Raw genomic sequence first — 13,621 nt, 5'->3', positions numbered from 1 at the left:
TTGTTTTGGCTGTGCCCCGCGGCATGTGGGATCTTAGTTCCCCAACCAGGGATTGAACCCGCGCCCCCTGCATTGGAAGTGCAGAGTCTTAACCTCTGGACCGCCAGGGAAGTCCCAGAAATATCTTTGTTTTCAATTTACATATCTTTGTTTTAAAATTTCTTAGAGATTTTATGATTCTCAAAAGTCCTCAGCATTTCATGAGAATTTATCAAGAATTCTAGGTACTTCAATAAGCATTTTTGTAAATAATAAATAATATCCTGACAAAATAGAACCTATCTAGCTGAAAGACATTAGACAATTTGTGGTTGATAGTGAAAGAGACATCCCTGGAAATTGGAGTATGGTTATGAAGAATTAGAAGACACTTTATCCTTCGATTGGTGTTTTGAGTATTGGACTGAAATATTCCCATATTGTGAAGGTGACCTCCTAAATAGCATTCAATTTATGAATTATAAACATTTGTATAGGAAATATTTTAAAATTTTCTTATCATTATGGTAATGAAAAACAATTTGCTTTTTTTTTTTTTGCAGTAAACATTGCAATTATGAGAACGTTTATTTTCTTCAGCTACATCCAGCTAAGGGTTTTAAACTGGATCAGTGAAACCTAGGAAAGAGTTATTTTATGTGCCCTGTTAATTGGCATAGGGTCCAGATCATTGTGTTTTTGTGTCTATGTAATAACTTAATTATTTTTTAATTTTCAGAACCTAATCCACCAATTGATCAAGTTATACAGAAACCAGGAGTTGTGCAGAGATTTGTGAAATTTCTTGAAAGAAATGAAAATTGTACGTTACAAGTGAGTTCTGTAGTTTACTTTCTTAATCTTTTTCCAGAAATGACATAGGATTAATGTGTCTAGTGAAAGCAGCTTCTACAGTACTGAGTATATTGTAAGCATTCAGTAAATACTTGGCAATTAAAGGTGGTGCTACCTGTCTTGCCTTGGTCAAGGTTGCAATGCTAATTTTTTCTAGGAACTGTTATTTAATTAAACAATTTTGGGAAAAATACATAAAATCATTCCTAATGTTAAGAAAAATTTTGTAGTTGTCAACCTTTAATAACTTTTGTTTTAGAAAACCATAAATCAAAATGTTAATGGTTAAATTTTTTTTGGCTCTTAGCTAACTAAAGTTGTAACTTTTTAGTATAAACTCTTGTACCTCTTAAAACATTTTTATCTGATTGATTAGTTCTTTTTTTGAAAAAAGAACGAATCAGTATAATCTACTTAAAAAGTGACCAGGCTTCCCTGGTGGCGCAGTGATTGAGAGTCCGCCTGCTGATGCAGAGGACGCGGGTTCGTGCCCCGGTCCGGGAGGATCCCACGTGCCGCGGAGCGGCTGGGCCCGTGAGCCATGGCCGCTGGGCCTGCGCGTCCGGAGCCTGTGCTCCGCAGCGGGAGAGGCCACAACAGTGAGAGGCCCGTGTACCGCAAAAAAAAAAAAAAAAAGTGACCAACGTTAAGTTTGTCCTAAAGAGCATTGCTTCTCAGTTATACTATAGTGAAAATTTTAAGATGTTTTCCAAATAATTGGCTACTAATAGTAAATTACTGAAGTTTGCAGGTATTTTACTGTTTAAGATTGTTCTTCCTGACTTTCATTGCTATAAATATTCTTAAGTAAGTGTACAGGGTGGAATTATATCTATCAGGAATTGCACAAGACCTACACCTAATTTCTCAATGCTCTTGTTGGTCATGGAGGACTTTTACTAATATTTGAGTAATAGTTGTTGAAATTACAACTTAGAATTGTGTTCCACTTATCTGAGTAATTTGGGAAAGGTCCTCACATCTAGGTGTAAGCAAAAGAATGTGTTGAGCCTGTGACTATTAACCATCATGAGCTTTATGCTGAAAAATTGTTGAGAATGTTTACAACAAGGGTGTCTGAGGAAAAGACCCTTTTATCCATAGTATAGTCTTATTGTCAATTAGTGTTCAGAGTTTTTAGGTGATAGTGCTGAAAGGACGGGAGATCATGATCTAGTCCATTTGCCTTATTCATAAGCTCTGAGTCCAGACTAAAACCTAAACCTCCTGATAACTAGTTTTTTATTTGGCTCTTTAATTCTAAGTGATTGAAAGAAGAAATGAGTGAATACGAATGAATAAAATTGAGTGTTAGTTTAAGCAATACATTGTATAAGGCATTGTAGTTAAAAAATTGAGTAAGATATTGTCCCTCTCTGCAGAAATTCTTCACTCTGTTGGGGGAGACAAACACACAAACAGATCTGTGATACCATAGTACAGTTAGTGCTAGCAAAACAATATACAGAGTGCTTTGGGAGCACAGAGAACATGGCAACTTATCTGGGTTTTTTTTGGTTTAGTAGTGTCGCATGGCTAGTCTTGAGGGTGAATGAGAGTTTAACAGGCTGAAAAAAGGAAAATTAATTTCAGGTTGTGAGAATAACATGTGCAGAGAGCATGCAGTATTCAAGAAGAATATTGGTGATTTGAGTGTTTATTAAATCATTATACTTGAAACCTAATGAAATTCAGCAGTATGCTCCTGGGGCAGCTATATGCTGTGCCATATTATCCAAGTTCATATGAAACATGCTAGTTCGAAACATTGATCTAATAGAGAGGCCTCAAACTGGGGGCCTACATGCCAGATTGGCCCACAAACAAATTTTCTTTGGCCTGCACATGTTTTAAAAGATATCTGCTAATAATGAACTCTTTGACCTTGAACAAATCACCTAACTGTCTGGACTTATAATTTTCTTATTTCTTAAGTGAGGAGGTTAGGACTAGATGATGCCTAGGGAAACAAAAATACCTTTTATGATTCTAAGTTCCATAGGTATACTATTACTCTATTAAGTAGTGTCTCATTTATTTTTGCACTGCTTGCTTTAGAATACCTGGCTCCCTAATTGTAAACATTAGGAGTTTTATGAATTATAAATTCAAATGTGTTCATTTATTGCTCATGATTTGTAAATTTTATTATATTCTTCTCAGTTCTTATTTTTCCAGATTGAAGAGTCCTTTTTTAAAAATAAAGCATTTTTACCTATCAAATCTGATTTCACATTAAATCTTATTAATCGTAAGTCAGTCTTTCTCTCCGACTTGTTCAGCTAAGTCTTTACTCCCTCTCTTCTTCCTTTCTTCCCCTTTCTGACATTTTTTGGGTGCTTTCATTTATTCTACTTTTATTTTTCCTTAGTTTGAAGCTGCATGGGCATTAACTAATATAGCATCTGGAACTTTTCTACATACCAAAGTAGTGATTGAAACTGGGGCTGTTCCAATTTTTATCAAACTTCTTAATTCAGAGCATGAAGATGTTCAAGAACAGGTAAGTTTCTAATTTGACCTATTATATCTACTAGATTTTAACTTTCTCTTGAAAGTACCATTTGCGATTATGGTTTGAAATTCAGTTTTACCAAGTTGCCTGTGTTTTATATTTATTAGAATACAATAATTTCTATTTACTGTCAAATTAGAAGGAAGGAAGAATGAACTGTCTTAGGCATAATCCTGGGTTTTGTAAACATGGGATCTCAGCTATTGGGAATTACTATTCCCATTTATAAAAGAGCATACTGAGTGAGACCCAGAAAAGTTAGTAATCTACCTGAAGTCACAGTGAATGGCTGAACCAGGTTTTAAACCTGGGCCAGTCTGATTCCTTGTTCTTTGCATGTATGTAGATTATTTCATTGTTTCTTTTTAATACATCACATTATTTTGAATGAACCATTTTAGATTAAACTTTCTCATAGTTGTTGTAACAGGGAAAATTTAATCACATATAATTTGTTCCATCCAGAGAAAGTCAAATGTTTTTATATTTTCGTTTTGGATCATTTTCATGCAAATTGATCTGTAGATCTCTCTACCATTCCATCTGTTTGTTTATATTTTTATGTGTATATTTTTTTCCCACTTAACACTAGTATTGAGAGCCTTTGCATACAGCATTAATTATTCTTCCAAGAAAATTTTACTGATTACTCATTATCCATTCAGGTAGGTACCATAATTTATCTGTTCCTCAATAGTTGTACATTTGAGTTATTTCTAGCTTATTAGTATTAATAATATTGTGATGAACATCATTGTATATCGGTCTTGATATTAATATGACTTGACATAAATATGTACCTCGATTATTTCATTAGGGAAAAATGACTTTACTCAGTCAAAGAAAAAATTTTTAAGTTCTTATTACATATTTCAAAGTAGACTTCCAAAAATGTTAACAAATTTATATCCCCACCAACAAAATACTTCACAGGTTGCAAAATGTCATCACTTTAAAAACTTTTTCTTAAAAAAATAGACAATAAGCGTAGGTCTAGAGTAGATGTTAAAAATATTAATGCAGGACTTCCCGGGTGGCGCAGTGGTTGAGAGTCTGCCTGCTGATGCAGGGGACACGGGTTCGTGCCCCGGTCCGGGAGGATCCCGCGTGCCGCGCAGCGGCTGGGCCCGTGGGCCGTGGCCGCTGGGCCTGCGCGTCCGGAGCCTGTGCTCCGCAACGGGAGAGGCCACAACAGTGAGAGGCCCGCATACAGCAAAAAAAAAAAAAAAAAAAAAAAAATACTAATGCATATTTTAGATGTTAAAATAAAATTTTCCCAATTGAAAAAGTAACTTAATGTCTACTTTTATACTTATATGAAGAGCTTGAAATGAGAATATAATGATCATCTGCATCTGTGTAATTTCTCATCTAATTGAAATTTAATATTTGAATAATCTTTTACTACCATTTATTTAAGCTGGACTAACTCTAAACTTATTTTCAAGCATCAATTCAAGCCAATTCTCACATTAACTTTACCTTCCTTTCCTATGCTTTGTCTGTCCTTCCTTTTTTCTTTTATAAGTCAGTCCCTTCCCAGTGAGTGGATTCCTTGGCATAGGAGCAAACCTCTAGCATAGGTAATTGGAAGATTCACTAAATGTAGATATACAGTTGACCCTTGAACAACAACAGGTTTGAACTGTGCGGTTCACTTACACATGGATTTTTTGTAATAAATACGTACTACAGTACTATGCAGTCTGAGGTTGGTTGAATCTGCAAATGCAGGACCTTGGATAAGGAGGGCCAACTGTAAAGTTATACATGGATTCTCGACTGTGCAGGGCTTGGTGCCCGTCACCCCCTCATTGTTCAAGGGTCAACTCTATTTTGTCTCTCCATGTAGATTCAGAGTAGACAAACTATCTCTTTGTTGAACAGAATAAACATTTCACTAGCATGTAAGAAAAAGTTTTTAAGTGCCCTATGCTTCAATTTGACTAAAAATATTATTAAAGGTACTTTTAAAGTTTTCCTTTCTTGTTTCCTACTAGCATGTTTTGTTTTAACGTCTTGAAAACTATCACTTTTTTCCTTCTACACTAAAATCTCATTCTTAAGAGAGAGCATCTTATTTAAGATATTGTCATAAAAGAATCTTTTTTTCTTATTTTTCTAAGGCTGTTTGGGCACTTGGTAATATTGCTGGTGACAATGCAGAATGCAGAGATTTTGTTTTGAATTGTGAAATACTTCCACCTCTTTTAGAGTAAGTACTTTAAGTTATCATGATTAAATACTACTTTGGGAAAAGCAGACTGTTTTCTACACTCTATTACTACATACACAATTAAGTTCTTCAGTGATACTTTTAAATTTCGCTTATGTTTATCCAAGCCTGAAATAGCTTGAAAGTACGTAAGACTAACAACAACAAAAATTTTCCAGTTGTATCATATCTGTCTTTTATGTTCTCTTACGCCACACTTCACAGTGGTCCTTGCTTACTTGATGCTTACTCTGCTAATATAATTATTCTACAAAGCAAGGATAAGTAGTAGTTTTTAATACAATAAAAGTTGCTAAAGCAGGGAGTATTTAATACATGAACAGATGATGTATTGAGGGTGTCAGGTTTTCATATTTGATTTTGAAATGTTCAGAGAACAAAGAGTTTTCTTTCAGAATTGGAATTTTACTTAAAATGACTTAGCTAGTGGTTTCTTTTTCAAATACCTTATACTTTTTTTAAAAAAGAAATTACTCTATAATGTAAGGTTCTTTACAGAAATGATATAAAATTATTTGAAAGATAGGTTTCTTTATGTTGGTTATCATTTACTAAGAGAATGTTTATTTAGGCTAAATGCCAGTGGTAAATAGTGAAAAAGGAAAAACTAATTGAAAGGGAAAATTTTACTCTTATCATTTCTAGCCCATTCTCCATCCTTTCCAAGCTGAGAAATTGGATAGGAAGAATAAATTTTTAGATATGATTTTGTAAAAGATATTTTATTATTTTAGAGAGCGTAACTTTCCATGGACAAAATGGATTTCTCAGCATCATTTCACTCAACTAACATTGAGTACCTACTATGTGGAGGCCACTGAACCACTTGTGATTTCATTTACTTTGGGCTTATCCAGAGTTAAGCTTTATGGTATTTGAGAATTTAGTTGAGCCATGAAGGAAAACACTGATTCAGGGTTCAATATCAGAGTTATTTTGAAGTTCATACTATTAAAAACATCTCTTAAATTTTCAATTTGAGACTTTTTGGCCTAATTATATGGTTTGTAGATTAACTGTGAGCACTTTGTTTCTCTTTTCACTTTTGCTCTCTGTCTCTAGGTCATTTTATTATTTGTTAATATCTCAAGTTGGTAATGGTTTATGAAACAGTAAGTGTTTATAAGTTCTAATCCCTTTAAATGTTCTAAGGAGCTTTTAATTATGACTAAAGAAACCAAACTAAAAAAAAAAACTAATGACAAACAATTAGTACCCAGCTAGGTAGTCCTGTTTATAAACATAATAAATTTCAGAAAAAGAGTAGGTTTAGAAAGTTTCAAAGTTCATTAAAAAATTGAGAAAGGTCATAAAAAGGAAGTAATGTCAAGTTAGCTGCCAGATGTTCTCACTGTAGTTGGTCAAAAGGAAGAATGGTATTAACTTAAAAAAGCTAATGGATAATCTGTAGTTCACACTAAAATTCACATTTAGCTAATGCTTAAGTATACATAAAATTTCTATTAATATAATATGGTTTTATCAATTCTGCCTTGGGGAGTTTCAATTTGTTTTATTCTCAGTAAATATAAGCCTTTTGCGTCTATGGACTTTCTATACTGATATAGCTTTCTTGTTTTAATTTAATTCAACTTTAATTTATAATACAGCAAATCTGGACAAGAAAAGATTTGCAATTTCTCCTAATAATCCCATTAATACAAGTGAAGAAAAATAGTATACATCACAGCTTGGCCAACTACAGTCTTCAGGCCAAATTTGGCCTGTCCCCTGTTTTTGAAAATTAAATTTTATTGGAACACAGTCACATCAGTTTGCTTACTTAATGTCTGTAGTTGCTTTCATGCTACATCAGCAGAGTTCATAGTTGCAACAGAGAAAGGCCTGTGAAGCCAGAAGTATTTACTGAAAAAGTTTGTCAACCCCTGATATAGAAAATCAGTGTAACTAATTTATTTCTAAATGAGTTATGGTTTTAGGAGGCTTCAGACTGTTTATAGGAAAACCTTTAGAACATATTTTTTGTGTGTGTGATAAAATATACACAGTATAAAATTTGCCATTTTAAAGTATACAATTTACTGCCAGTAAGTACATTCATAGTGTTTTGCAATCATAACCACTATCTAGTTCTAGAACTTTTTATCACCCCAGACAAAACCCCAATACCCATTAAGCAGTCACATCCCCTTTTTCCAGTGCCTCAGTCCTTGGAAACCACTAATCTTCTTTCTGTCTTTATGTATTTACCTATTCTGGATATTTCATATAAATGAAATCATTATAGGGTGTGACCTTTTGTGTCTGGCTTCTTTCACTTAACATATGGTTTTCAGGGTTCATTCATATGGTAGCATGTATAAATACTTTGTTCTTCTTATAGCTAAATAATATTCCATTGTATGGATGTACCACATTTTGTGGTACATTCGTCAGTTGATGGTCATTTGGATTATTCCCACCTTTTGACTACTGTGAATAGTACTCCTATGAATGTTCATGTACAAGTTTTGTTTGAACACCAGTTTTCAATTCTTTTTACGTATTACCTACCGGTGGAATTTCTGGGTAATGTAGTAATGCTATCTTTAACTTTTTAGGAACCACCAAACTTTTTCCACAGTAGCTGCACCATTCTACATTTCCACCAGCAGTGTGTGAGGGTTCCAGTTTCTCCACTTTGTCACCAACATTTGTCTGTTATTCTGATTTAAGCCATCCTAGTGGATGTGAGGTGGTATCTCATTTTGCTTTGATTTGCATTTCCTAATGACACTGAACATCTTTTCATACATTTGTTGGCTATTTGTGTATCTTCTTTGGAGAAATATCTAACTCTTTGCATATTTTTAAATTCAGTTATTTGTCTTTTCGTTGTTGAGTTATAAGAATTCTTCATATATTCTGGATAGATTCTTGTCAGGTATATGATTTTAAAATATTTTTTGCATTCTCTGGGTTGCCTTTTCACTCTTGATAATTTTCTTGATTCACAAAGTTTTTAATTTTGCTGAAGTCCAATTTATCTATTTTTTTCGTTTGTTGCTTATGTTTTTGGTGTCATTTGTAAGAAACCATTGCCAAATCTAGGGTCATGAAACCCTTTTGTTTTCTTCTAATAAGAGTTTTATAGTTTTATCTCTTATATTTGCATTTTTGCTCCATCTAGAGCTATTTTTTTTATATGACATGAGGTATATGTGGACATCCACTTGTTCCAGCATGATTGGTTGAAGAGACTGTTCTTTCCTCATTGAATGGTCTTGACACCCTTGGTGAATATGAGTTGACCATCCATGTGTGAGTTTATTTCTGGATTCTTACATTCTGTTCCATTGATCTGTACGTCTGTCCTTATGCCAGTAACTGTTTTGATTACTGTAGCTTTTATGGTAAGTTTTGAAATCAGGAGGTGTGAGTCCTTCAGTTTACCTTCAAATTTTTTTTCCATGTTGTTTTAGCTGTTCAAAGTTCCTTGTAATTCCATGCAGATTTGATGCCTCACTTTTCCATTTCTAAAAAATACCATTGGCATTTTGATAGCAATTTCATTGAAGTTGTATATCACATCACTTTGTGGAGTATTTCTGTTGTAACAAAATCAAGTCTTCCATCTGTGAACATGTGATATCTTTTAATATAATTAAGTATTCATTAATTTTTTCAACAATATTTCATAGTTTTTACTTTACAGGTCTTGGTTAAATTTCATCTTTAAGTATTTTATTCTCCTTGATGCAATTTTAGATGCAGTTATTTCTTGGATTTTTTGACTTGTTCAGTACCCAATGTATGGAAATACAGTTGATTTTTGTGTGTTGATCTTGTATCCTGCACCATTGTTGTTGAATTCATTTATTAGCACTATTAGTTTTTTTTTGTGCATTTTTTTGGATTTCTATATATAAGGTCATGTCACCTGTGAATAGTGATAGTTCTTCCATTCCAATTTGGATACCTTTTATTTCTTTTTATTGCCTGATTGCTCTGGCTAGAGCTTCCAGTACAGCGTTGCATAAAAGTGGGAAAAGCAGGTATCTTTGTCTTGTTTTTTATCACTCTTTCACCATTAAGAATGATGTTAGCTGTGGGTTTTTCATAAATATCCTTTATCATATTGAGGTGGTTTCCTTATATTCCTAGGTTGTTGAATGTTTTTATCATGAAAAGGTGTTGGGATCTGTTAAATGCTTTTTCTGTGTCGACACCATCACATGTTTTTTTCCTTTATGCTATTACTGTGGTGTATTATATTGTTTGCTATTGTTCATTGGATCATCTTTGCATTCCTGGGATAAATCCCATTAGTTCATAGTGTATAATCCTTCTAATATGTTGCTGGATTCAGTTTCCTAGAATTGTGTTAAAGATTTTTCGTATCTACTAGGAATATACATACATACTTGTGATGTCTTTGGCTTTGATATCAGGGTAATGCTGGCCTCATAAAACAAGGTAGGGCACAGCTGGAACTCGCAGCTTGGGGTCTCTTTCCTCCGCCATCACAGAACTGCCCCAGAGCCCGAGGGGAGGGCGGCCTCACTGAAGCTGCCGGATCTGGAGGGGCCCCAGCGGCCAAAGCCGCGACAGTTGTGGGGACGGCGGGCTGGGGAAAGATGGTGGAAGAGTAACACGCGGAGATCACCTTCCTCTCCACAGATACATCAGAAATATATCTACACGTAGAACAACTCCTACAGACCACCTACTGAACGCTGACAGAAGACCTCAGATCTCCCAAAAGGCAAGAAACTCCCCACGTACCTGAGTATGGCAAAAGAAAAAAGAATAAACAGAGGCAAAAGAATAGGGACAGGACCTGCACCAGTGGGAGGGAGCCGTGAAGGAGGAAAGGTTTCCACACACTAGAAGTCCCTTCACGGGCGGAGACTGTGGGTGCCGGAGGGGGGAAGCTTCAGAGCCGCGGAGGAGAGCACAGCCACAGGGGTGCAGAGGACAAAGTGGAGAGATTTCCGCACAGAGGATCGGTGCCGACCAGCACTCACCAGCCCGAGAGGCTTGTCTGCTCACCCACTGGGGCGGGCGGGGCTGTGAGCTGAGGCTTGGGCTTCAGTCGGAGCGCAGGCAGAGGACTGGTGGTGTGAACACAGCCGGAAGGGGTTACTGCACCACGGCTAGCCGGGAGGGAGTCCAGGAAAAAGTCCGGACCTGCCAAAGAGGCATGAGACTTTCTTCCCTCTTTGTTTCCTGGTGTGCGAGGAGAGGGGATTAAGAGCGCTGCTTGAAGGAGCTCCAGAGACAGGTGCGAGCCGTGGCTAACAGCGCGGACCCCAGAGATGGGCATGAGATGCTAAGGGGGCTGCTGCAGCCCCCAAGAAGCCTGTGTGCAAGCACAGGTCACTATCCACACATCCCCTCCCGGAAGCCTGTGCAGCCCACCACTGCCAGGGTCTCGGGATCCAGGGACAACTTCCCTGGGAGAACACATGGCGCGCCTCAGGCTGGTGCAACGTCCCACTGGCCTCTGCCAACACAGGCTCGCCCTGCACTCCATACCCCTCCCTTCCCCTACCTGAGTGAGCCGGAGCCACCGAATCAGCGGCTCCTTTAACCCCGTCCTGTATGAACGAAGAACAGATGCCCTCCGGCGACATACACACAGAGGTGGGCCTAAATCCAAGGCTGAACCCCGGGAGCTGTGCGAACAAAGAAGAGAAAGGGAAATCTCTCCCAGCAGCCTCAGGAGCAGTGGATTAAATACCGACAATCAACGTGATGTACCCTGCATCTGTGGAATACATGAATAGACAACGAATCATCACAAATTGAGGAGGTGGACTTTGAGAGCAAGATTTATTATTTTTTCCCCTTTTCCTCTTTTTGTGAGTGTGTATGTGTATGCTTCTGGGTGAGATTTTGTCTGTATAGCTTTGCTTTCACCATTTGTCCTAGGGTTCTATCCATCAGTTTTTGTTTTTTTTTACTTAAAAAATTGTTTTTTCTTAATAATTATTTTTTTATTTTAATAACTTTATTTTACTTTATTTTCTTTTATCCTCTTTCTTTCTACTTTTTCTCCCTTTTATTCTGAGCCGTGTGGATGAAAGGCCCTTGGTGCAGCAGCCAGGAGTCAGTGCTGTGCCTCTGAGGTGGGGGAGCCAACTTCCGGACACTGGTCCACAAGAGACCTCCCAGCTCCACATAATATCAAATGGCAAAAATCTCCCAGAGATCACCATCTCAACACCAAAAACCAGCTTCACTCAACGACCAGCAAGCTACAGTGCTGGACACCCTATGACAAACAACTAGCAAGACAGGAGCACAACTCCACCCATGAGCAGAGAGGCTGCCTAAAATCATAATAAGTCCACAGACACCCCAAAACACAACACCAGACGTGGACCTGCCCACCAGAAAGACAAGATCCAGCCTCATCCACAAGAACACAGGCACTAGTCCCCTCCACCAGGAAGCCTACACAACCCACTGAACCAACTTTAGCCACTGGGGACAGACACCAAAAACAATGGGAACCATGAACCTGCAGCCTGCAAAAAGGAGACCCCAAACACAGTAAGATAAGCAAAATGAGAAGACAGGAAAACACACAGCAGGTGAAGGAGCAAGATAAAAACCCACCAAACCTAACAAATGAAGAGGAAATAGGCAGTCTACCTGAAAAAGAGTTCAGAATAATGATAGTAAAGATGATCCAAAATCTTGGAAATAGAATAGAGAAAATGCAAGAAACATTTAACAAGAATCTAGAAGAACTAAAGATGAAACAAGCAACAATGAACAACACAATAAATGAAATTAAAAATACTCTAGAAGGGATCAATAGCAGAATAACTGAGGCAGAAGAACGGATAAGTGACCTGGAAGGTAAAATAGTGGAAATAACTACTGCAGAGCAGAATAAAGAAAAAAGAATGAAAAGAACTGAGGACGGTCTCAGAGACCTCTGGGACAACATTAAATGCACCAACATTCGAATTATAGGGGTTCCAGAAGAAGAAGAGAAAAAGAAAGGGACTGAGAAAATATTTGAAGAGATTATAGTTGAAAACTTCACAAATATGGGAAAAGAAATAGTTAATCAAGTCCAGGAAGCACAGAGTCCCATACAGGATAAATCCAAGGAGAAACACGCCAAGACACATATTAATCAAGCTGTCAAAAATTAAATACAAAGAAAACATATTAAAAGCAGCAAGGGAAAAACAAATAAAAATAATTCCCTTGAATCTCCATAAGGTTAACAGCTGATCTTTCAGCAGAAACTCTGCAAGCCAGAAGGGACTGGCAGGACATATTTAAAGTGATGAAGGAGAAAAACCTACAACCAAGATTACTCTACCCAGCAAGGAACTCATTCAGATTTGATGGAGAAATTAAAACCTTTACAGACAAGCAAGAGCTGAGAGCGTTCAGCACCACCAAACCAGCTTTACAACAAATGCTAAAGGATCTTCTCTAGGCAAGAAACACAAGAGAAGGAAAAGACCTACAATAGCAAACCCAAAACAATTAAGAAAATGGGAAGAGGAACATACATATTGATAATTACCTTAAATGTAAATGGATTAAATGCTCCCACCAAAAGACACAGACTGGCTGAATGGATACAAAAAGAAGACCTGTTTATATGCTGTCTACAAGAGACCCACTTTAGACCTAGAGACATGTACAGACTGAAAGTGAGGGGATGGAAAAAGATATTCCATGCAAATGGAAACCAAAAGAAAGCTGGTGTAGCAATTCTCATATCAGACAAAATAGACTTTAAAATAAAGACTATTAGAAGAGACAAAGGAGGACACTACATAATGATCAAGGGATCGACCCAAGAAAGAGAGATAACAATTGTAAATATTTATGCACCCAACATAGGAGCACCTCAATACATAAGGCAAATACTAACAGCCATAAAAGGGGAAATCAACAGTAACATATTCATAGTAGGGGACTTTAACACCCCACTTTCACCAATGGACAGATCATCCAAAATGAAAATAAATAAGGAAACACAAGCTTTAAATGATACATTAAACAAGATGGACTTAATTGATATTTATAGGACATTCCATCCAAAAACAACAGAATACACA

At 36.7% G+C, this 13,621-nt stretch overlaps 1 protein-coding gene across 2 annotated transcripts in view; it reads left to right on the top strand.

The window, feature by feature from the left end:
- Positions 1 to 13,621, top strand: part of KPNA5 (karyopherin subunit alpha 5) — a 49,835-nt gene that overhangs the window by 10,864 nt on the left and 25,350 nt on the right. For both annotated transcript variants that reach the window (XM_032651786.1, XM_032651788.1), the window contains exons 5-7: positions 719 to 813; positions 3,206 to 3,337; positions 5,476 to 5,564. In XM_032651786.1, the coding sequence (XP_032507677.1) occupies positions 719 to 813; positions 3,206 to 3,337; positions 5,476 to 5,564 (316 nt within the window). The remainder of the gene's footprint in view (positions 1 to 718; positions 814 to 3,205; positions 3,338 to 5,475; positions 5,565 to 13,621) is intronic.

Source organism: Phocoena sinus, chromosome 12 (genome assembly GCF_008692025.1).
Source record: "Phocoena sinus isolate mPhoSin1 chromosome 12, mPhoSin1.pri, whole genome shotgun sequence".
In the NCBI taxonomy this organism is placed as follows: Eukaryota; Metazoa; Chordata; class Mammalia; order Artiodactyla; family Phocoenidae; genus Phocoena; species Phocoena sinus.
This window is presented reverse-complemented; position numbering and strand designations above follow the sequence as displayed.